General features: G+C 44.7%; 1 protein-coding gene across 1 annotated transcript; it reads left to right on the forward strand.

Moving 5' to 3' along the window:
• The first annotated feature begins 21 nt into the window (after positions 1–21).
• LOC149346608 (uncharacterized) lies at positions 22–22,805 on the forward strand. Its single transcript, XM_089541395.1, has 7 exons — positions 22–80; positions 1,069–1,219; positions 1,884–1,996; positions 6,227–6,377; positions 8,825–8,998; positions 19,429–19,554; positions 22,569–22,805. The coding sequence occupies exons 1-7, from the start codon at positions 25–27 to the stop codon at positions 22,803–22,805; spliced, it is 1,008 nt and encodes a 335-aa protein (XP_089397521.1). The 5' UTR covers positions 22–24.
• The last annotated feature ends 3,037 nt before the right edge of the window (positions 22,806–25,842 follow it).

Below are 25,842 nucleotides of genomic sequence, written 5' to 3' on the forward strand. Positions count from 1 at the left end.
TTCGAACCAGATCTCATGACATTCATGCGGGCTGCAACCAGATACACTGAGACAACTCTGGGTGTGGCATTTGCATTTGAGTGAGTGCATCTACGTATTCAAGGATTACAATCATTTGAAGCTTGTAGTTTGAGCATGCCAAGTTGTTTAGCGCTAGCATTTAAAGTGATCACCTAATGCTCCCGACAATATTTAGGCTTACTTTCACAGCAGCGAAGTATTGTGCAGAGACGAGAAGTTGACGTCATTGTGTGTGACGCTTGATAATCTCGCTGCCTCCGTCTTTATCTGGCCATGCATCGTGCGATGCCGCCAAACAACGCTTTCTTTGTTGGTAATGTACCACCAGAGTAGATGACATCATCATGGGGTTTTCACCCGCCATTGTGCACTACAGATAAGCCGCAACATTGGAGCAGCTTTATTCAGCGATTGCGTTATTTGCAACGCTAGCGCAAAAAGTCAGCTTGCTTTACCTGTAGCTTCGACACATTCCAGCCCTTTAAGCTCATCGTGTTTTAAAACCCCTTCAGTTCCCCTTTAAGGTCAGCAGTCGAAGGAAAAAGTCGGAGCCACTTGCTGCAGCTAGACACACTGCCAGGAGCCGGTTATGAGGTTGATGACGGTACGATGACGACGTGCCCTAGATTGATGCGCTTGGTGTGCCTCAACGCTTGTCTGTGAGTGGTAGAAAAAGAGGCTTTGATGCTTTTTGTCTACTCTGCGCCATACGCAAAGGATATAAGAACAGTTTTACATTTCGTCACCAAAAAGATTTTGCCAGAAATTTTGTCCTTAAGCAAGAATGCGATTCCTTGTACTGGCGGGACACATGACGCCTTTTTTCTGGTAATGTTAGGGATCTCATTACAAGCATCGTTGGAAGCGTGTATTTGCTGCCGATTCATTATAATTACATACCACATGTTTCGGCTGCATAACGATGTCATTGGATGTATACCGCTATACAAAGAACGCAACGCATAGTGTTGCCAAGAAAGCGTTTTTTACCTTTTTTGCCCCTTTATTCAAAGTGTGCTCCCGTTGAGACACATAAAATCTGCGCAGGCACATGGATCGGCTGGCAACCGATCTCAGGAGAACCAACCCGGGTCCACTCGAGGTGTTTTGGCACGAAGGCATCTACCACACCGGAATACTGGACACGCCCGCATCCGCGTCGAGAAGCCAAATGACGAAGGCCATGTACCGGCTCAAGGTACCGTTGAGGGTCGCATGGGTACCTGAGTGTTCATTAACAATTATATCAGCGTATCCTCTCCAATGATCCCTGGCCGGCGTCAGTGTTGATCACCTAATCTTCCTCATAGAGTGATGCTATACAGCAGGTATCTCTTCCTGTGGAATCTACGTTGCGGGGGCTCTGCATGACAAGTAAAGGCCCAATCATTTACATACTTATTTATATACATTTCTCTACATCGGTATAAAAATAACGATGCGTAGTCAGGTGCCCTCCATAATCTGAAACTGTTGAACTTCTCCTGGCACCAGAAGAAGATGCGATTCTGGCTACCGGAGATTCGGAATAGAAAACCGGTCTGTTGTCTATCCTCCGGATGGGAGGGCAAAATATCTAAACCGCGTTAGTCACATATGACGAGAACTGAATAATCAACTGAATAGCAGTAATGTTCTGGTGAATATGCTTCAAGAATTCTTAGACAACGATAATTAAAACTAAAATATGTTATGGGGCTATGTTATATCTTCATACTTGCTGCAATTTTACTGCGATCAACGTGATTTTGTCGTACAGGAGACTTGCTCTCGAAAAACGAGGCTGCTTTCTGAGCACGCGGTGGAATTAAATGAGTTGCAAATGAGGAAAGAGCCTGTTTCTCCCTTTTGCTCCCTCACAGGAACTGGATTACCTTGGCCAGTACCAGAGGGCGCTAGGCAACCGCCCGCTCACAGTTCTCGCAGTGCCAGCTCCTAGCAAGCACTGGATGTACTTCTTGGACGAAGAGTTCAAGTGAGCTCCGTTCGATACGTCGCGTAGTTTTAAGCCATAGCCTCGAGGTATGAAGGGGGCGCGTATAGAATGCGCAGTAGAATTAACAGTGCTCTAGAAAGAATTTTGTTGAATGCCTCATAGTTGTAGCGCACTTCCTGTGTCCAACACTAGTGCTTTCATAGCTGTCTACAGTCTATGCCTCGAAGATGCCGCACCTTGGTGGAGCATGCATCTTTCCTCGGCAGATAGCCCCCAGAACTTAAGATCTACCAGTGACTGACTTGAATACTTGACTTGATTCACCGCGACCAGCAAGAACGAGACAGAAAAGGTTCTTCACAGGCGTCGTGTCGAAGCAAGGGAAGAACCTCGTAATTATTAATGAACAATTTAACGAATGAAATAACGAACAAATTAACAAACCGCCAGGCCATAGAAACAAAGAGACCAAATGCTGAGGTGCAACTTTAAAAAATAGTATGTTCAGCGTAAGCGAAACGACGGAGTACATTTCGCGAAAGTTGAAGAGAACACGAAAACTCTAAGCTTAAAAGCGCTTCAAAAGCAACTACGGATTGGTTGAAATTTCTTTCATGTGGTGTGGGACACAGAAGATATGGTTGCCAGTTCCTCGAATCAGATCTAAAGATCACAACTGGAAAAGCAACCATGGTGTTAATAGGGATGCATAGCATATCGTTACCGTGTTTAGGACACGGTTTACCTGGGTCGGCTAGCGACATCTGCGCATGCCCGCCCATTTAAGGCCGCTAGCACTTTACGGAATCTATAATACAGTTGCAAAGAAGAGCTGTTGCGGTCGGTCCTAAAGAAACATGACGGCGCACTGCATGGCCCGTTCGAATCAAACACAGAATCGCCGCAGCATTCCTCGGCGCCATTTTCCGCCATAAATAAGGAATTCGCTTTTAATTCGCACACTACCACTCATGCGTCGAGGTTTAAGGGCAACTAGCCCATGTTTTTGAGATAATTCAGCAATTTTCAAGCGGTTAAGCCTAACTAAATGTCGTGTATGTAGTGCTCTATTGTGTACATAGCCAAAGCAGCAACGACAGCATTGAAGTTCTTCGGATTTGATCCCCCTTCAATATTTCCCTATATTTCAGTTTACTTCGTTTAAAAAATAGACTCGTAATTCCGTAACCATATTCGTCAGTAAGTGCAGAAAACAAAGTTTCTTCAGCACAGAGTTGACGCGCTTTAACTTAGTGTCACTAGATACAGCCATTGTGTTTACATCCAAACCACGGATCCATAAACCAGACACTGCGGTTCAGCAAACAGAAGCTGTCCTAGTTGCGCTTTTTACAGGTTCCCAACGCAGTGAGCACTGCGTACGCAAGCTTAGTAGTTCTGCGCAGTAAAATTGCCTACTGGCCAGTCTAGCCAAGGTGTCTAGCATCACAGGTGCATTTAAAAAACCAGAAGCGGTTTTTCAAATGCGCCCATGATACTCGTGATATGCAGGCAAAAATATTATTATAGCACATTCAGCATCTGACTGCATAGATATGCTTCCAATGCATTCCTACTTTTGTTTGCAATAAAAGCTTGCCCATATCTACAATCATCGTCGTTCCTTTTAGTCTTACGGTAATTACTTGCAGGAGAGACGGTATACCAAAACGTCTTCTGGCGAGCACAGCGCTAGCCGGAAAGTCCGGCGTCCGGTAACATGGTAAACGGTAACGTAAACACGATAACAATAGGCTATAATTTGATATATGAAACATATATCTTTGAAGAAATTGAAATTCAGCCCACTATGCAATGCGCAGGCAAATAACTGCTTGATAGAAATGCGAAATGGGAGTTGTAGATTAGTAAAGAAAACATAGAACACTGAAGAGCTGCCTGAACGCAGCGATTATCTTCCGTTTGGAAAGGTTCCAACCCGGCCTTGGCGATTACACATAACCTCATTGTTACCAGAGATTTTGATGAATGCCAGCATAAAGACAGCTAACAGTAATGACCGCGCCATTCACTTCAAAACTGAAAGGCGAATCAATTGTTTTGTGTTTCTTAGTGGGCAAAAGCGGAATCACCTCGAGACTGGCAGCTCTTAATAAGCATTCGTTGGTTCTCGGAAGCGATATTCGGCAGTAGGTAACAGTTATTTATAAACCACCCTAATTCATGCGCCAGCCTTGGCCTTCCGAGAAAAAGGCTTTAAGTCACACTTAGAGAGCAACAATGGAACGAGCGACAGCATTTGGCCTCCATTTAGAAGAGGTATTTTTTTAATGAAGACATTCACTACCATCTGAGCATCGCGCTGTCATGGCACGCAAAATTCGGGTACAGATATCCCAACACCATCTGTGGAGCAAAAAATCGCGCTAAAACTTCTCCGACATTCAGATGGCTCGGTAAGCTTTTTTTTTTTTCACAACCGCAAAGAAAAAACAGGCACGAGTGAAGACGAGACAAGAGCTTTTGTCAAGTGTGATTTGCCAAGTGTATTAAACCCACACACATTACTAAACATGTTTAATCTTTAAAGAGCTTGTTTTTGCGACACAGCGAAAGGTACCGGACGTCGGTGCCGTCGCTGAGTATGGACTGTCCATTAGGGTGGGCGTTATGTAAATGGTAGAGCTTCAATGATTTAATAATAATAAACTTCGATTACGTACTTAATTATTTATTTTAGGCTCCAAGGTGATACTCACAATTTGTGGGCCGTCATTATAGAAATCGTTAGTTACTAATTTTTTTGAATTGGCATTGCGGTTGGGAATATCCCTGCTGAAATATTATTTGCCTTTAATTGAAAGCTCATTGAATTGGCTTTCCCGCATTGCCCATTTAAAAACAGGCGCCCCTGTCATTTCTGATGCAGCAGGTAGAGGCCCAGTGTGTGCCTTTCTAACATATAATTTAAGGAGATTTTCGCGAAGATACGCAATATGAATCAGCCAGCTCAAATAGGTTTTCCAAGTGTAAATTTATTAACTTTCTAACCACAGCGCTGATTCAGAAAATTTATTCACTGCACTGGCCGTTGAATTAATGGCCTTCAATTTCGCTATAAAATTAGTTGCCTTAGAACCAAAATTTCGAAACCTGCTTAATTTTTCGCTAATTAACCATCTTTTAGTTCAGCTCTATCACGTAGGTAGCTCCCACTTTGCTTTATATCACACAGGCACAGACTGCGCTGAAGTTTCACAGTTTTTTAATGATTAGTCTTTGGTTTGGTTTGTTTTATGGGGTTTAACGTCCCAACGTCACTCATGCCATAAGAGACGCCGTAGTGGGGGCGCCGGATAATTCCTACCAATTGGGGTTCTTTAATGATCACTGAAGTTGCATAGTACTCAGGCCTTGACCGCCGCGGACGGGATCTAACCCGCGTAATTCCGGTCAGCATATGTGCACCATAACCGTGTAGCCACCATAGCGCCTAAATTATAATCTTTAAACGTTCAATAAAAAGCACCCGTGGATAGTAGTGATCTAAAAGGCTTAGAAAGAACTCGACACGAATTCTTCGTTTTTAATTACTTAGTGTAGCTCAGCATTGTGTGCTATATTAAAAGGAGTAAATTTCCACTTTTAAGATATCCCTTAAAAATACAGAAAATTGCTGATTGCATGCGCTGCAACATAATCGTGGGCCTAAGCTCCGTTAGGAGCTCGGCTGTGCTAAATACAAGTGTGTGTAAAAAAACTACAAACAAAAGCCTTGTTCCATTGGTTACAAACTACTCAGCCGGTTGCAGCTATCAAATCACTTTTAAATGTTTGGAAAGGACATCTATCGTGGACCAGTAGCGGAAGGAACTCGGGCTAAAGTTACCAGAAATAGGTTTGGAGCTCAAAAAATACACAGACTAGTTTATAGGTAACTCGAAAACAGAAAAATTCCATGACAAAAATATGAGTCAGGGCGCACTTGACACTGACTTATTAACAGAGTCAATGAAAAATTGAAGTCGGGTACCTCGTAGATGACTGAGTAAAGATCGATTTTTTCGGCTATTGTGTTGTGTTTCTGATTTCAAGAGATGAGAAAGCTACTCCTCCGTGATAAGGAGCGGGATGATTAAAATGCCCTTGTATGCAGATCATTTCTATTCAGATATATAGCTATCCTCTAAAGAAAAAGTTATCCATCATACCCATGTTTAAGCCCTTCAAGAGAGTCACTAAAATGTCCATGCGAAATGTCTTGAAATAATATTTGCGGCAGGCCTAAGTAGTTGTGTTTACTTGCAGGCGACTCCAGTTTGTTCCCAACTACATAGTTGTGTACGGCCACTACCCGTTCGGCGACAACACTGTTGACAACTGCGCTGTCATGCCTCCCACGCGTTTATCAGAGGTACCCTTGCCACCTCAGTACCGGACGACCTACCTTTACAAACTGGTGAGCCGACCGAGAGAAAACGTGGTTTTCCTTCTTTGCTTGGGATTAACACTTAAGCTCACATTTAGAAGGCAGGAGACGAAGCTGCCTCTCTGTGTTGTTTGTCAGATTGGTGTTACTTGCTTTATTGCGAAAATCACTTTTCGACCGATTGGAAGGCTCTCTCTTCAGTAGTGTTCTGACAACAGAGTGATTGCAACGGAGCTGCCACAACAGTGGAGCTCCTACGTGCACGAGGTACTCACGAGGCACCGCACAATACGTGGGGCATTAATGTTGAGGGTAAACAGGGTTGTCGCAATGGGCAGCTTCTTATAAGTTAACGATATGGAACTATGGGTTGGAAAGTAAGTGGGCTAGAATGACAATCATGATGTCCTTCATCAGTACTTTTCCACTGCCATCACATCCGGTAATGTCAAAAGTTGAATGTTAAATGTAGGGTTGGTACGCTTTCACTGATGATTTCCGAGAAACATCAAATGGCAATGGCCTTCTTAGTGGAAAATCATATGAAATACTCTCTCACGATGTAAAATAATTGGCAGGACAGGCCAGAAGGTGGGCACGTGAAGGTGTCGCTTCTGGTGGTTGGAGTGCGGGTGGGAAGATTGGGGATGCTTCTGGAGTGTTAAGGGTTCACTTCCAGACAACAAACACGACGCGGGAATTTTTCCGAGTGCCACTCGCACTGCTCTCGCTGCAAAAGGAAGTCTTAAGTCTTCTCTGTGGTTGCAAAATCCTCACGGCAGAAAGGAAACTCTAACCATAGCACAGCATTTCCTTAAGTACCCCCTCGCCCTTGTTTGGTCGAGAGAATTTTCTTTTAAGTTCATAAAATAAGCAAGACACAGGATCAGCTCTCGTGTCATAATAGGAGCTTGCGCAAGACCACGCAAAATACTGTGGGTAAGACAGATATTTGTCATTACAAATTTTTGTACTGTACCATATTGACAGTAAAGCAACGTAAGGTCACTTCATCATATTGGTAGACACATTAACCAGCATGGGCGCGGCGCCCCAAGTACGATAAATGCAGGAGCTCAGGAGAAATGAAGGCACAAGGTGAGGCAAGAGTTCTCAAGAAATGCGATCCGCTTTTAGAGCCATCTATAGGGGATTAACGATAACCCCGAACCACAAATGGTTTTCAATTTACAGATAGGAGTAATATTATGGCTTATCAGAACCCTGATAAGTTCCGCAACCCCGAACCAAAAACCCTGCGTGTATTATACAACGGAGGAGTATTATGCTCACACTTTAGAATAATGCTAAGTTCATAGCTATTGAAATGTCAAAATATGGCATAGAAAAGCAGGCCTTGTGTGCCAGAAACCTTTTGCAGCCAGTACACACATTACAGGTACTGTACGCGATGGGACATGTGTTTCAGAATTGCTCGCTAAAATAATACAGCAATTTTGCAGAGCCCCTTTTGCTGCTCTTGTCACTAAATGAGGCAAACAGGAAATCAAACGTAACAAATTGGAGCTAAAATTGAGCTTGCATCCCACTTTTACGAATGTGAGCTTTCGCAGCGTGCACGAAAAAAGGTAGCCACAAAGCGCTCTGACAAACGCACGCCCACAAAGCGCGGAGTCGAAATTGTGTGCGCGAATTTGTTTGACCTCATCTTTACCAAGATTTCGACCACACTGTAGCAGCATTGCCACTGTGCAGAGGCGAAAGGCAGGCAACAAAACTACGTGCAAGAATACGATTTTCTTGCTATTTTGAACTCCCAGTTTTTACGAGTTTTTCAAGTGCTCGCTGAAACAATTTGTATAGCGTCCATTGGAGTTTCCGCACCAAAAGCTATTACAGCGCAGATGCATATGTTTTACTGACCATGTTTTTATTAAGCCGTAGTCATCGCCTGATTGAACAGACGCAAAGCACTGTTCCGCCATCTCTAAACCAAAGCTACGGGCACTTAATACTCAATTCTAAGGAAGCGTCACTATACCAAAAAGGGCGCTCTGCAGACAGCGTAAACTATAGTATATTTCGGAAAATACTATCGAAAGCAGAAATCCTTGTAACAATATATCAGCAGAGGTTTTTCTGAGAACTGGTGCCGTGGTGGGATACGCCAATAATTAAGGTTCAACCATGTGATTTTGCTTGAGATTGTTCCACGTGATTTGTAATACCAAAATATTATTGCCATTTCTGGTTTCTTCCATACTACACCAAATAATTCCTAAAATGTGAAGCAACAGCTTTCATTTGCATCACATTCTCATGAAACATTTTGGTCTTTTGATAATCCGTTTATCTAGCGGTGTAATTTTTGATAATAAAATGCTCTCGTCCTTATAACTGTGCTAATAAAGCCATCTGTGCACTACGACTATTTTTGTTTAATTACTGGCTCGATACGCTGGAAATTCTAGTACCACTCTTGAGATGTAATCTCCTGAACATCTTCTGTCACCCAGACGGCTGGCCCACAGGCTGTCCGAGAGCTCAAGAAGCAACAGGGGCCGACCCATGCGCTGCTTTCCGTTACCATGAAGGGGCGCTGGACGACAACCTCTCCGGGAGAGCCACTGGATTTCTTCTCCCGGTGTGAGCTGAATCCCGCAGCAACGTCGTTCGGCAGCTACGCCGAGGTTCGTAAGTGCAACTGCGCGATCTGCAGCTCTAGTATCTGATGTGGACATCGTAAGAGGATGTCGACGTTCCTGCGATTTGTACGCCCTTTGGAAGTGTCTGCATTTGTGAACGACTTTAGATTCAGGGATGCGCGGCTAAGATGTACTATCGGGGACAAAAGTGCCGTCCTCCACGGGGCGGGAGCCGGAGCAACGGAAAACTGCGTTGCAACGCCATATGCCGGCGGATTCTGGAATCGACACAGCCAATGTGTGATCTTTGTTATCAGCAGGCGTGTCGCATGGCTCGTTTCAATATTTCGGGCTTTAGCGCGCCAAAATGTCGCAGTTTTCTAGTTTTCTCTTGCTTAAGCTCCCGCCGCGTGGAGTACACCACTTTTGTCCCCGATAGTACATGCATAACGTCACGGAAGATAGAGCGACAGGTAACTGACAGGCAGAATACGGCAGCTAGCTAGGGCGAAACACTTCATCGTCGTCACTTTCATGCGCCATCCGAGGCGGTTCTCAATAGGTTGGAGTAAACCCGCGGGCTTCGTAACGTTGGACGGCGTGAGAAAGGTTCGGCCAATAATACGCCTGGCGCGTGCGTGCAAGTGTTCGGGCAAAGCCCAAGTGGCCGGAGGTGGGCTCATTGTGACAAGCAAAAAGAATATCGGCGTGGAGGTTTGCCTGAACGACGAGGAGGTGCGCTCGGTCAACAGTCCTAAAGTTTTTCTTAAACAAAATGCCATTCCGTAGGCAGAAGCCCGGCAGGTTTCTAGAAAATTGTCGAGGTGTGTCAGAAGCTCAGCCCTCCAGATAGCCAATGATATGTCGCACGTCTGGGTCAGCACGCCGTCGGGTCATTAAGTCTAAGTCGCTGACAGCTCAAGAAAACCACTCTCGTCCTCCATGCTTTCATCGGCTAACCCGACAGGCGCGCAAGCGAGTTCGTCAGTGTCTTCGTGCGTCTGTCGAGATATATGCACAAAGTGTAGTCGAATTCTTGGAGGTGGAGGCTCCCTCGTGCTAGGCGCCCCGATGGGTCGCGAAAGATTGGCCAGCCAGCACAAAGAATGGTGGTCGGTAACTACTTTGAATGGGCGTTCATAGGGATGAAGACGAAATTACTGGGCGCGACGAAGTCTGTCGATTGAGTCATCAATACGAGGCAGCAGGTAGACGTGTCTTTTTTAGTGATGTTGTTCAGCTTTCGACAATCAACGCAGAAGCTCAGTGTCCCATTCTTTTTTTTCACCAGCACGACAGGTGACGACCAGGGGCTGTTGGTAGGTTGACTTATTCCATCTGAAAGCATCTCCTTCACCTGCGTTTGGATTGCCTCACGCTGCTTCGGTGAAGTACGGTGCGGCTGCTGGCGGATAGGGCGGGCATCGTCGGGCGTATTGGTGCGTTGCTTCAGAAGAGCTGTTTGCAGGACTTTCGACGAAGACGAGAAAGAGGTAGTGCATTCGAGTAGGAGCATTCGAGCTTGCCAGCCCAAAGCCTGCCGCTTGAGTGCTTCCAGAAAAATGGCATTGAGGCAATTCCTGTGGCTCTCGTCCCAATCGGTGAGGGGGCGATCAAAATGAAGGAAGGAAGGAAAGAGACTTTAATGGATAATGGAGAGGTCTGCCTGGTTATAGGCCTGGCATGCTACTCCAGGATCAAAATGAAAACACCCAAAGTTATTCAACAGGAACTACGATCATTGACAGCCAACTATCTTCAGATCTCTGAAGTGCGCCCATTTGGCCGTAGAGGCATTGTCTGCAAATCGTCCGATATCGCTGGTGTGGCTGACTTGCTGCAGTGCAAAATTTTCAGTTCACTACCGGTAAAAGCATTCATTCCCGAGCAGCTTGCATGCGTCAAGGGCATTGTACGCGGTGTGGACCCAGCATCTTCCCCGCAAGAAATTCTAGAAGAATTTCAGGATGCAGGTGTTGGAGTCCTTTCGGTATATCGGTGCAGTAGAGAAATAAACGGCTCGCGTGTTGCGACTGAATCGGTGATAACAACTTTTGCTGGCACTTCCTGCCCTACTGAGCTAAAAATCTGGCCTATTGTATACCGTGTAGACACTCTGCAACCGCGCCCACTTCAATGCACCAACTGTTGGCGGTTCGGGCATAGCGGCAAAGCATGCAAGTCAGAGACCCGCTGCCGTTTGTGTGGCGAAGGTCATGCTGCGGATAACTGCACCTCAGAACAGCCTCATTGTTGCCTCTGCAGCAATAACCACCCAGCAGATGATGCCGACTGCGCAAAACGCAGTGAGGAGCGCAGCTTGTCAGACATTATCACAGAGAAGCGGTGCTCAAGAGCCGATGCTTACGCTCTTCTTAACAGGAAGAAGGATTCATACGCTAGTCGTGTGCGCGCTTCTGTTGGAGATATTGAGTCCAACTTGACTGCCTCCATTGTCTCCACTGTAGAAAAAGCCCTTAACAATGTTGTTGAGCGTATGCTAAACACATTTTCTGAGGCGTTGGCTCAATTTATTGCAGTTCAATCTGTGTCACCATCTCCATCCGTTCTGGCAGCGAAGCGTGCGTCTGTTTCAGCTTCTGCCGCTACTGCTAGCAGCTCAGCATCACCTCCTGATGCTTCCCAGGTCCCACCTAACATCTCTCTACCTAGCAATGCATGTTGCACCGATATCTGCACAACAGATGTTGAAACGTCGTGTTCTACGCAGAAGCGTCGTGCTTCCTCGTCTCCATCTAAATCTAGTTCTCATCAGATGAAAGCTAGAAAAGGACCACCAAAACTTCTTCCCAATGCTGATATCCTCAAAGAGGCGGTGTCTGCCTCTTCAATTGGTCAGTAATCATGGCAGGCATCAAAGTGTTACAATGGAATTGCCTCTCGGTATTCTCTTCTCTTCCAGATTTAGAACTACTTATTCGGAAACACAACCCTGATATCGTGCTTTTACAAGAAACGTGGTTATCACCTTATAAATCATTTTCAGTGAAAAACTTTCGAGTTTTCAGATTAGATCGAAATGCTGGTAGGGGAGGCGGATTGGTAATCATGCTTTCTAAACACATATGTCATCAGGCATCTGTCTCTAACAAAATTCTTCTCCCTGACTGCGAGCTTTTAGCGCTCAAAATTTCATTTCCGCAGTGTGCTGATATTACAATTGCTAATACCTACTTTCCTTTAGGTGTACAGAGGACAGACTGCTTAGACAGCTTGGTGGCTGGCGCAAGTAGTGTAGTTATTGCGGGAGATTTTAATTCCCACCACAGTGAATGGGGAAGTCGCACTGATTCCTGCGGCCAGCTTCTCTGGTCGTGGCTGTCTGCAAATGCTGTACGCTGCTGTAATTCAAGAGATATAACATTTATGCGAGGTGGTGCTCGCTCAGCCATTGACTTAACATTATCGGCAGGTAGGCTTGAGGTGACTGACTGGTTGACAGAAGATTCGGGTACTTCTAGTGACCACTTTCCTATAACTTTCACTATCCGGTTATCTCCGCACAAAAATAGTTGTGTAAACCATAAATTTGTCAACCACAATATTTATAAAAGTTTGATGTCCGCCTCACTTGCCTCTATAGTCAGTACTAGCCGGGATGACAGAGCTCAGCAGGCGGTTTCATTTTTGCAAAGTGCAGTAGACCATGCAATATTCACTGTGCCCGCAGCAGTCTCTAATAAACAGCCGTCTCCCTGGTGGACACAAGAATGTGAGAAGGCCTATCGTTGCAGAAAAGCGGCCTGGAAGAGGCTATCCTGCAACCAGAGTCCAGCAAATTGGTTAAATTACAAATTTTTCTCTGCATCTTTCAAAAGAACAATTGCAAAAGCCAAGGAGGACTATAACCAAAATTTTAACACTTATCTTTCAAATCCTCGTAATCGGAAGGCCCTGTATAGATTTATGCAACGTAACAAGAGTTCTCCAGTCCCTCAGCTTAATTCTTCAACAGTGTTATCCCCCCAACAGGCTCAGGAAACACTGGATAGTATTGCTCAGGGACTAGCGGTACGTTTCCAGACTCAAAGAAATGTCCCTCTGCGCGCAATCACACCCTCTTCAGATTATACCGAGGTTGATGCGTCAGAGCTCCTCTCAGTCCTAGCAACGATGCACCCTGCTGCTCCCGGGCAAGATGGTGTCACTGATGGTATGATTAAAATTTTAGCCAAGGATTTCACAAGCAACCTCTTAGATATTGTCAATACTTCGTTGAACAATGCATGGATTCCAAGCATTTGGAAGATAGCGAAAATTATTTTATTGAGGAAAGATGCTGGTAAAGGGTACGTTTTAGATAATATTCGGCCAATTGCACTAACTTCAAATTTAGTCAAATTAATTGAAAGAGTAGTGCACAGCCGTCTCACAAAACATGTTCAGGATGTTAATGGCCTTAACCCAGCACAGATTGGCTTTCGTCGCGGATGCTCTATATGGACCGCGCATGTGGATCTTGAGAGTAGAATCCGGCTCTCGATACGCAGAAGAGAAGTTTCAGCTTTGGTGACTCTTGATGTAGCAAAGGCCTATGATAGTGTAGAACATGCTATTTTACTTGACAGACTTGCGCAGTTACATCCTCCAACCTACATTTATGCATGGATATCTGAATTTCTAAAGGACAGATGCTTTTACTGCGCAGAGGGTACCCTACGTTCTAATACTTACCATCAATCAAGAGGAGTGCCGCAAGGCTCGGTACTATCACCGCTGCTTTTTAATATTTTGGTCAGTGACATTCCCATCCGTCCTGATATAACAGTTTTTGTGTATGCAGACGACATAGCTTTTTTCGCCTCGGCCACGGATATCCATTCGCTTTACCAGATTATGCAGGGATATTTGGATACTCTTGGAGTTTGGTTGCACCGTATTAATTTATCCCTGAATGTTAACAAATGTGGCACACTGGTATTTCCTCCAGACACGCCTTTGTACATTTCATTAGCCCATCACTCTAATCTGATTCCACAAGTGGAATCTGTTACATATCTAGGTGTTACTTACCATCCAACCTTAGATTGGAGCCTTCATATCAAGAACAACGTGCGTAAAGGAGAACGCGCTCTAGGCCGGCTGACACGAATCGCTAATAAAAGGTTTGGGATGCGCCGCGACACATTATTGGTACTTTACAAAGCTTATGTAAGACCTATACTTGAATTTGGTTGCGTTTTGTTCTCTGGTAGCGCAAACTACAAGGTCAAACCCCTAATCTTACTGGAAAGGCGCGCTCTACGTCTCTGCCTTGGTCTCCCAAAATCAGTTTCAAACGCCCTGCTTTATCTCGAAGCCAGTATGCCCGATTTAATTTCCCGCTTTCAAATACTCACGGTGCGAACTTTCCTCAGGTCGTTGGACCCGATGGCTAATGTCAGTACTCCTATTTTTGTGTCTCAGCAGGCCTTATTTTTTTACCATCATTGGCCACGGTATAAAATGCCACAAATTACCTTAACGCAGAAACTTTTAACCCCGATTGGTGTTGATCTCAGTTCCTTGGAGTGGGTTGACGACACGCCGGCAGCAGTGGAATTCCATTTTGACCACATCTTCCCATCTCATGCGAAACACATGCCCACAAACATTTTAAACGGCATTCTTTCTGGTCATATAGCGGAATTCCCCCATCATGTGGTGCTTTCTACTGATGCCTCCGTCAGCGGCCAAAAAGCTGCAGTTGGCATCTTTTCGCAGGATTTGGCATGGAGCTATTTTGTCCGCATCCCAGATTATATCCCCATTTTCTTTGCGGAATTTTTGGCTCTTGGAATGGCCCTGCACAAAATTCCGTGTCATGTATCTCACGTTATCGTCCTGGCTGATTGTTTGTCAGTTTTAGTCTCCCTTGAAACTTCCCAAAAATATTTTTTGTGCCGCTTCCTGCGATTTTTTGTCCCGTCCACTTTAAAGGAGGTCCGTTTTGTCAGGGTTCCTGGTCATGCAGGCATTCATTCCAACGAGGTGGTTGATTATTTAGCAAGGTCAGCTCTTGACGGGCCAGTAACGCATCCCGTCCCGAATTTCAGTCTGCTGGCGATCTCCAGGTTTCAGCGGTTCCAACACATATCAGCCAGGTTACGCGATCCCCTACTAAATACTGCTGATTATCATCACTTAGCGTATAAATGGAACGTCCGTTCGTGTAAAACCACGCAGTGTGAGGTATCAATGACGCGACTGCGGTGCAGGATTCCCAGTTTAAATTTATACCTATGCAGATGTGGGTGGTCTCCAACAAACCTATGTGATTCATGCGGGGTCGTTGAATCTGTGGACCATTTCCTCCTCTGCTGTCCAAAGTTCGCACTTCAGAGAAAGATTTACCTGGAGGTCCCTCTCTCCAGGTTAGGGCTCCCGTTATCTATGCCAGTGTTGTTATCGTTCGGAGCGAGCGCCAAAGGATTTGCTTTGAGTTCAATTTGTGGGAATCTACATGATTACATAATTGCAACTGGTATGTTGATTTGCTAACTCCTTTAAAAGTCTCGGAGTTTTTTTTTTTTAATTATTATTATTCTCGCCAAAATGTTCTTTGTTATTTCACTTCAAATATTCTTCTGTCGTTTTTCATGAATACATTTTTCAAAATTCACGTTTAATCCTATGAAAATTTTCTGGTTTGGTTTGGTTTGGTTTATGGGGTTTAACGTCCCAAAGCGACTAAGGCTATGAGAGACGCCGTAGTGGAGGGCTCCGGAAATTTCGACCACCTGGGTTTCTTTGACGTGCACTGACATCGCACAGTACACGGGCCTCTAGAATTTCTCCTCCAAAGAAATTCTAGCCGCCGCGGCCGGGATCGAACCCGCGTCTTTCGGGTCAGCAGCCGAGCACCATAACCGCTGAGCCACCGCGGCGGCGAAAATTTTCTTATGTATACCACTACACCTTGGCCAATCCCGCCACGTGGGTATGTGCCATTATAAAGAGGTGAAGAAGAAGAAGAAGAAGAGTAGGAGGGCATGTAGTTCTCGCTGCTGAGTCACCGAAAGGTCAGCTCTGATGTCAAGAGCGTCGAGCGTCAAGGGACGGACGCACAAGTTTAACAGCTCTAGCAGGTTTGAGCGGTCCTGGGTGTAAACATCGGTATGTTTGGTCGAAAATGTGACAGGGCGCTTTCGGATGTCGATAATAGCTCCATACTTCCGGAGAAAATCATTGGCAAGGATGCAGTCACGAGAGCAGTCGGGTAGAATTCGGCAGCTGACAACAAATGTGAAGTTGCGAATTGGGACTCTGGCCGTGCGCAACACAAGCGGAGCTGCTACACGTCCGCCAGCCGTGCGAATCTACGTGCGAGAACATGGCGTCATTACCCTTTTAAGAAGCGCCACCAGCTTTTCGCTTAAAATCGAGAAATCAGCGCCAGTGTCCAGCAATGTGCTAACCTTATAGCCGTGGAGAAGCACGGGTGTATCCAGCGAGAATCGATCTCCGAGTTCAGGAACTGAAGTCTTTGCCTTTAAGTCGCCGTCGGCTGCTACTCGTGTTGTCAGCGGTTCTTGTTCGCATTGATTGCCTGCGGCCTAACCCCCGGAAGTCGCTCTCTTTAGAGTTCCCGGCGGGCTCTTGGCGACCGTCTCTGAGCCATCCAGGATGAGATTTGGAGCTGTGGCGAAGGTCGGCGTGGAGATTGAGGTCGGGACTGCCACTGGGGAATTGTTGCCATGAGCTGCTGGGCCACGTAGTCCTCGATTTCCCGGGGTCGTCGACCTAATGGTGGGCGGGGCATGTTGACGGGAAATTCCTGCAGCCCAAGCTGTCGATATGAGCACTGGCGATACTGATGAACGGGTTCCCCGCAGTGAAAGCATAGACACCTCGGATTTGGGGAACGCCACATGTCCGTCGTCCGCAGGTGTGGTCGTCGATTGTAGACGTACGTGTCGGGGTTTGCGGAAAATAGTGAGCTTTGATTCGACGAGGGATGGAAACGAAGAGGGTGCAGGACGTCGCAAGGCTTCAGCATACGTTGGCCGACGGTACTCCCCTGGGAAAGGCGGCGGGTCAATGAAGGAGAACGAAGGCCTAAATGCTTGAGCCTCTTCCCGGACGAGGCTAGTGAGAGAGCCGGCCGTCGGCTGGGGAGCACCGAAAAGCGTCTGCAACTCTTCGCGCACAACGAAGCGGATCAGCTCGCGGAGATGATCAGGGTTAGCCTCGAAGGCAGGAAACGGTTCTGTAGCCAAAGCGGCGAATACCGGCCTCTCGTAGGTGGTAAACGGCAGCAGGAGCATCTTCTCCAACGTGACCGCTTCCGTAAAGAACTGAGCAACACTCTCTGGTGGACTGCGCACGAGGCCAACAAGCAGTTGCTGTTTAACGCCCCGCATGAGGTGGCGCGCTTTCTTCGCTTCTGCCATGGCTGAGTCACCTCGCCAGAAGAGCCGGGTCATGTCCTCCACGTACATGGTTACAGTATCGTTCGACATCTGAACGCGAGACTACAAAGCCCGTTCAGTTCATTGCTGATGTACATCCGCGCTGATGTCGGTCTCCAGCAAGTGTCGGCAGAACTCGTGTCAAGATGTAAGGAGTCTTCTTGGTTCTCGTACCAGGTACGTGCCCCATCCTCCATACTAAAGAATACGTTCCGAAGCTTGGGGGCCTCATAAGAATTGGTTCAACGAGGCGACCCGTTCAGACCCGACAAGGCAGTCTTCGAGTTGACTGCCATGGAATGGTTTAGGCAGTGACGGATTCTGTAAGGTGTAGTAGGCCGCAGCTTGCATGGCAGGTCAGTGGGTGGGTGTCCTGGCAGACTCTAAATGCCCGTGCTCGGGATGCAGGCCTTAGTTTCTCCGGCTAGCACAGTGCACAGGGGTGTCGGCTAGCGAAGGATTGGAACGCAGGGTACCCAGAGGAGTATGGGACATTTGCAGGGATCTTTACTCAGTGCCTACACCAAAATATGTCACGGAAGATAGGGTGACAGGTCAATGAAAGCCAGCGCGGAACACTTTAACCTCGTCACTTTCATGCGCCACCTGAGAACACCAGGTGGCAATATATACTATACATTATATATATATATATATATATATATATATATATATATATATACATACATACATAATGATATATACATATATATATATAGGCTGGTCCTCCAGCCGAAACGTCGTTAATTAAATCTTGTTATGTTTTTCAGTTTCTGGTGACTTTATATATATATATATATATATATATATATATATATATATATATATATACATACATAATGATATATACATATATATATATAGGCTGGTCCTCCAGCCGAAACATCGTTAATTAAATCTTGTTATGTTTTTCAGTTTCTGGTGACTTTATATATATATATATATATATATATATATTCTGCTTTTCTAATCAATTAGCTTTAAGCGATGACATGTTCAGTAATATTCTAAATTGATCAACACCACAAAATAAATAAATTAATTTAAAAAAAAAATCCCCTGTGCCCCTTGGTTTCTGTGGCTGTTGGCTTCTTTCATATATATATATATATATATATATATATATATATATATGGTGCCATTCGATGTTTCCATCCTGTATGGAGAGCCGAGGCAAAAGGTGTATTCGAACGCGTGACTAGGCCTCGGAACCTATATTGCAAACAAAGCTTCAGACATCGGTGCGACACTCGGAAACACAGCACTGGAAGGGCAAAATAAAGAAGCGATAAGATTTCACATCTTGGTTGAGACCTGAACCGTGCCTAAAAGGAAGTAATAAAGGCGGGATCGAGAGAAGATACGTCACGTAGCAGCCACACCTCCACCGCTCTTCCATTTGAAGGTCAAATTGCTGTGCCAGTGATTTTGAGTTGACTAGGCCAGGAAAGCTTTCGCCTTAAAACGAGGTGTAGTTCTCAACTAGAGAGCAACCAGCTCTGGAATTTGTGCCTGCTCTGATCTTTCGTTGCTAGTCCGCTTACGCTACACTATTAGCAATTCGGGCAGATAGTGGAAATGAACAAAAATGAGTAGTGAAAAATAAAGTGTTGGATGAAAAAAAAATTAAAAAAGATGTCACACTCAAGACAACAGCGCTTTCATAATCAATGGCATAAACTACGTCACATTTAAGTAAAAAGCATCGCATTACGTTTGTGGTAATTTCTCTCGAAAGGGGAAAGCCTAAGAAATTGAAATAATTGTGCCGTTAATTTGACTGCTCCTGTAGTGCCAGTAAAGCTGCTCTCTCCTCTCCTCCCTCAAAACCAATACTGAATTGTAGCAAACGCTGCGCTATTAACAAAAAAATAGTTGATGTAGGGCATGTGTTGGCAGCAGTGTTTCTCAGGCCCTTGTGCAAGGTGATGTTGCGTACTCAAATTATTTTTTTTTTAAAGAATACTATTTAAAAAAGTTTGTCACAAGTCCCTGCGCACTTCACACTGCGGTACCACCGCTACTACTGCTGCTTATTTAAAGCTTGAAATGCATTTCTTGCAGGTGTGCAAGGACCGAAATTACGAGTCCAACCTAAGGTACCAACCCCAGCACTACGCCGTGCTGACTTACGAAAGCACAAACCGGTCTGTGTTCGCGTACGACAACGAAGATGGACTGGCCGCCAAAGTATGTAGCTGTGAACACATCCTCCTTAAGATTCAGTTAGCTTCTCTGCGAAGACATTGGGCACTGTCCAGATTGTTTATGGCATGCTTGCACCACCAGCCCATCTAAGTTGCACTCCTTCTAAATGGTCTTGAATATCATGTTATAGCATCATTCATGCAGTATATGTCTTAATACTTCCTGATGGAACTCTCACTCACTCTGCCGAATTTTTCCCAGTAATGTGAAGGCTAGTTTTTCTCTTAGAGTTTTTCTTAATTTATCCACTATTTGAAGTGCTGGGTACACCATTGCTGAGGCATTAAAGAGCTGCCACTAGTCAAATAGCACTTGAAACAGTATTTCTAGAATTTACTATTTATAACACCAAAGAAAATTGACTATTTAAGTTTCACGGCCGAGAGTGAGTGAGTAGAAACTTTATTGATTTATAAGATTTAGCCTGTGGTGGAGGTCTTCTTCAAGTCTTCTCTTCAAGTCTTGAGGTTGCCTCCTAGCCTTGGGTGAAACTCCTTCATACCTTTTTCGGTGTCACCGATGCAACTACAGATACTGGCCAGAAATTGTGCAAATGTTCTTCCTTTGATAACCAGTGGAAAGCATATGTTCGCGGAAATGCTTGCGCCCTCTTTCCTTAATAGAAACCTAACTCCGAGCAAAATACCTCGAAATCACAGGGAATGTCTTCCACTGCATGTAATTTTATTTGTCGGGCAGCACAGGCCTGAGCTTTTAAAGTAGACGTGACATAGTAACGTTGCGTTTACTTCAAACTGCAATTTATTTCGGCTGGCTTGTTATCATTTGCTTTCTTATTTGCCGCGCATTAATTATGCAAACCTGTACATAATATCAATGGAATAAAATATTTAATAGATATGTAAGCCTAGCTATCAATTTCGAAATTCTTGTGCATGAATTGCGCATTAAATACGTGAAGTCGCACTAATCTAAAATTTCAGACCTTTTCTGTCACGTAGACAGCCAGCAGAAAAAGCGTTATCGCAAACAGGATCCAACAACCACCGAGTCTAAGTCGTCGTTGAGAGACTTTCATCAGTTTTCCATCAGCGCTGCCTCTCGACCGGTGTTCCTAATTTGTAGCTTCTCGCGATAAATGTTCGAAATAGTCCCCTGCTCCTTTTTATTTTCATCCGTCTGTTTGGTAAATTTGAGAAATTAGTTTTTGAGGAAAGGAAATGGAGCAGTATGTCTCACATACCAGGTGTCCCAGGTAAATGTAACCAAGCTTTTAAAAAACACGGGGTGTCCAAGCCGTCTGAAGCGAAATTAGAGTTTAGAGTCGCGTAACCTAGTCTGCAGTATTTTTTTCCTTCTTCAAGGTTGACTAATTAGTTAAGCTTAATTAACTAACTTTTTAATTACTGACTTGAGGAACAAAGTGTCAATGGAAAAGTTGTAGATCGCTTTGAGAAACAACTTACTGAGACATTTGCAGGAAAGTAATATTTACGTAGTAGTTTTTTTTACCGGCCTTTAACCATAACCCGCACAGTAAGAAAAAGCTTCCACATGAGAACTGTGCCACTTCAACGTCCCAAGACGCGCCTTAAAGAATAAAATCCGTTTTTTCTGAAGTCCTCTCCTCAATGAGACTTTGGGTGCACATTGGGGCAGAGATGTGAGCGAGCACCTGGTCACGTGATAACTTTCTTTTAAGGCAAATAAATGAAGCTACGTAAATCGTAACTTGACGGAAACAGCACTACTAGCAGTTTATCGAGGCGATCTAAAACTTTTTCGTTGACACTTTCTTCCTGAAGTCAATAATATAAAGTTAGCTAATTAAAGTTAACTACATAATTAACTTTAAAGAGCGAAAAAAATACTCAAGACTAGGCCACGCGACTATGAACAACCCTCAGCTGGTTTCACTGGACTAGGACACTTCGCCTTTTTTAAAAGTTTGGTTACATTTAACTGGGACAACCGGTATATCGGTGGACACCTGAAGCGCGCCGTAAGGGAAGGGAGGAAGTTGGGAGTAAACGAAGAGAGAGAGAGAGAGAAAGAGGTGCCGTAGTGGAGTGCTTAGGAGTAATTCCGACCGCCAGGGGACGTTTACCGTGCACTTACATCGCCCAGCACAGGGGCGCCTTTCGCGTTCCGCCTCCATCAAAACGCGGCCGCTTCCAAGCACCTGAAGACAGTTCATCCGCCGCCGTCTCCCTCCAGTGTAGTCAGTTGTGTCAAGACTTGAAATCCTCTACGCGTGGCCAGGGGCGGGTTTTCGTAACCGCCCAAGAAGGTTACAGACGGCCTGGGTGGCCAAACGGGTCTCTATGGCGGACGAATAGCGAACAAGCTCGGTGGCGCATCAAGTACCGGAAGCAACGTAAAACACTGAGCGCACGGCCCATCCCAAAAGCAAAAGCGGCTGAGTGCGGCGGCACGTAAAACTACAAAAGCGGCGTTGTATTTCCAGCACTGTTTACAATTAAAGAAAGCCGCTCATGGCGGAAGCTCCTCAAGCAAGGAATAGCACCGTCGCGCTGCGTAGTACGAAGCTCTCCGGCGGGCGATGAAAGAGGCTTGTTGAAAGGCGAAATGCCCTTGACTACGGCACTGTGAGGTTGCCACTATCGAGCCTTGTGTTCTAGTATGTGATATGCCTACTCAGCGGTGCATTCTATGCTTACTCCTACTACGGACATCGAGATAGACTAACAGTTTTGTGTAGTTTGTCAACGTGGCTACTATACATTATCTCCAAAGAGCCGTTACAGGCTCTGTAAAGGTCCTGGCCGAAGATGTTTTGCCAAGTAGACATTTTTGTAGCTGGATAGAGAAACACTTCCATATGAATCTCAAAAGGATATTTTGTCTCGCGTCCTCACGGAGCAGATGCATTGTATGCGATGGCTTCCTACCTTATTTCAATTTTTTTAAATTTAGTGTTCTCTTCATAAATAAAATTTCCGCGTCCAGCCCTTTAGAATGCGGCTTATGGAAATGAGTGTGACACTTTCGTTTCTCTAACTTTCTAAACGCAGCTGTGCAAGGTGAAGTATCTTGAACAAGACGTAACATTCGGCGTCGCTGCTTACGACGTTGACTACGACGACTATGCCAACGAGTGTGGGTCGATAAACCAGTTTGGAGAGAACAGCCGCTTGAAGGCGCTGAGAAAAATCGTGGACTACTACAAAAGTCTGGGCAGCCAGATGTTCAACGAGGCATCATGCAAGCGTGCTGCTTCCCCTGGCTTCTCGCCCCCTTCTCCCAATTAAATGACAATCGATGAGAGAAGAAAGCAAGTAGCAGTGGCGTGAACTTAACTTCTGACATGAGCGGCGAGTTTTGATATATTTCCACTATGGAAATAAAAGAAAACAATTACGGAATTCCTCATTTTACCGAATTAGTGCGCGCACATAACATGTCCAGCATTCTTGGGCAAAAGTTTTGAATATTGGAATACAGTGAAGTATTGTTATATAAATATTGAACATAACGGTCCATTTTTTTGGATACCTACCTACATCTTTCTATTATATTTTCCTGTAGCTTGCATCGGGGCAGTTAAAACTGCTACAAAAATCTATAGGGTACATTTTTAATGATAGCAAAAGCGTTAAGAGAAAGAAAGCAAGCCCTTCAACGACAGATCTGCGTTTATATTTACTGTTGTAGTGAAATCCCACAATCTATGAAATAACTAGGTTCATAGCCTTTATTCTGTTGCAAATGCTTTTGACTAGAATTACTTGGTGTATATCTGTCCTTCCTACTAAACTCCTTTACCAACACATGTGATATTTCGGAGTATCCCATTACAAAAATAAAATGATTTCAGTCTGCGGTGTAGTCGTTTTCTATTTATATCAGCATACGAAATGCAATGCTGCTCAGGCCGAATTATATAATAGTATTTACGTAACGAAGCAAAAGATCCTTTATTGCTTTTCGTTCATGCTTCTTAGCACATGCGCTTCTCTTCACTGCATGAAATTTTGGACGGCCTTGAGTTATTGACGTAAACTGTTTGGCCCGAACGAGGCTGCGATTTTTTCATTATTTTGTCAATAATGTGCGGTGCGCAGGCGGTGACGCACAGACAAGCGGCGAGTACATTCAATCTTTGAGAACGTTTCTTTGGATGAGACGCTCTGACTTGCGGTGGATTTCTGCCTCTACATACGACAGATCTTAATTTAATGAGAGAGATGATGTACTTATCTCGCGTATCAAAGATTATTTGAAGTCTAAACTACAGCTCGCGAGACAACTTACATAACGTTATTTCACAGCGAGGCTCTGTGAGTTATTCATCGCAGAAAACTGTAGGTTTCTGCTTTCCGTGGAACAAAGCGGATTTTGTAGCGAGAGCTACACTATGCCAGCTCTTCGAGCCTTCAGCGTGGCACCCCTTGAGCTCCGTGGCCTTGAGCCGGTTGGTCACGTGGTGCGGATCATCTGCTGCTCCCTGCGGCGCGTCATTCCGGTGAAACCGAGCTCCAACTGCTGTGCGCATGCACCGTGTCGAGTGGAGGGGGGGGGGGGGGAGAGGTGTAGAGGTGTCGCAGCTGTATAAGTAGGCGGCTCGGCGGGGCTTTCGCGTCACTCCAGGTTTAACCATCGCTAAACCACAGCAAGTTTTTTTATGTAAGAGTGTGAATAATGTGCGCCCACATGCTGGATTAGTAGCTCAGTCGCCAGCTCCACATGGTGAATGGGAACGCTGGCCGCTGTTCAATTCATTTTGCTCTGTTTCTCACGAAACCTTTCTATACACGGGTGTGCCTTTCACAATTATTCTTGCACTTTCGTAACGACGTCTTCTTTCCAGTACTTGAGACGCTGTAAATTTCGGTGATCTACCGCGCTGCACACACAGCAAAGCCTACTGTTGCTTGAAGAGTGAAGGCTTGAGCAATTTAGAGACAGGTTCAACGAATCAACAAGAGAAGTAAAGTTGTCGCCCGGAAAGAAAGAAAGGCGATCTGTGCGTTCTTTCTGCAGTACTTTTCTTTTTGCTATATATTTATTTATTCATTTTTTAGGCAATACAAGTACTGCCCACGAGGCAAGACAAAAGGAGACTATTGGTCTCCTGACTAGGTCTTGGCCTCGCCGGGCGCAGCAGAGGCAGTAGTACATAACACATCACCATAATCATACATCCTAATCACGATCAGATCAGATGATTATATAATTCTACATGCAATATACATACGCACAAACTGCGAGAAATAAATGGCACTTTGCTTAATAGCGACATGAAGAAACATAGGAATATTTAATAAAAACAAAACAAAAAGACAAACCAGAACATCAATGACACAATAAGGCACGTGCTATTTGCCTAAACTGATGTACAGATGTAACATTTTTTGCAGTAGCTATTATATCTGGATAGGAATGGCAGAACTTTGAAATTTGATGTTCGATAGTTTGAGTACCATAATTTGTTCTTGGCCTTTCTGTCAGTAAGGTAGTATGGCGCAATGAATAACCGGTATCTCTATCAATGTACTGACCACAAAACGCCGCAGAATTTGTTGTCATCTCTTTATATATATACCGACTCAGTTTCAGGTGATATGAATACATGAAAGACGGTAGATTGTGGCGGATCATAAGCTCAGAAGCACTAGCTTGTCCATTTGCTGGCTGAAATAAACGTGCAGCTTTCGGAATGAGCACACATAGTCTTTCGCGATCAGTTTTTGTGGTAGTTCCCCATACCAACAGACAATAATTTACATGAGATTGAACAAGAGAAAAATACAGTCGCTTCTTGAGCCAAACGGGCAACAGATTACGAAGCATGTATAGAATGCCAACTGATTTTGCAACCTTGATGCGGACATTATTAACATGATATGACCAACTAAGCTTCCTGTCAAAGGTAACTCCTAAAAACGAAAGATTTTCAACCTGTTCAATCTCAGAAGTTCGAAACGACAGTCGCATAACATGGGATATGGGCTTATTTTTTGCACAAAACAACGTAAACTTCGTTTTATTTGTTTTAATTCAAGTTCATTTAGGAAAAGCCATGTGCTAAGTTCCAGTAGCCAAGTATTAGAAATAATTTCAAGTTGTTTAAGATTTTCACCATGAAAGAAAACGTTAGTATCATCGGCATATAAAATTATATCATTGGTTAAAGGAATGTTTACTATATCATTAATGTAAATAATGAAAAGTAAAGGCCCTAGTATAGATTCCTGTGGAACTCCATATTTTATAACACTCATTTCGGATGAAACACCGTGCACTGATGTATACTGCAGTCTCGACTGAAGATAACTACGCATTAGT

Source organism: Amblyomma mixtum, chromosome 4 (assembly GCF_055824585.1).
Source record: "Amblyomma mixtum isolate Tamu chromosome 4, ASM5582458v1, whole genome shotgun sequence".
Classification (NCBI taxonomy): domain Eukaryota; kingdom Metazoa; phylum Arthropoda; class Arachnida; order Ixodida; family Ixodidae; genus Amblyomma; species Amblyomma mixtum.

Coding starts and splice junctions, on each gene's coding strand:
- LOC149346608 (XM_089541395.1), top strand. CDS start 25: ATGCGGGCTGCAACCAGATACACTGAGACAACTCTGGGTGTGGCATTT. Junction 81..1,068: donor GGTGTGGCATTTGCATTTGA/GTGAGTGCATCT, acceptor AAATCTGCGCAG/GCACATGGATCGGCTGGCAA. Junction 1,220..1,883: donor AGGCCATGTACCGGCTCAAG/GTACCGTTGAGG, acceptor GCTCCCTCACAG/GAACTGGATTACCTTGGCCA.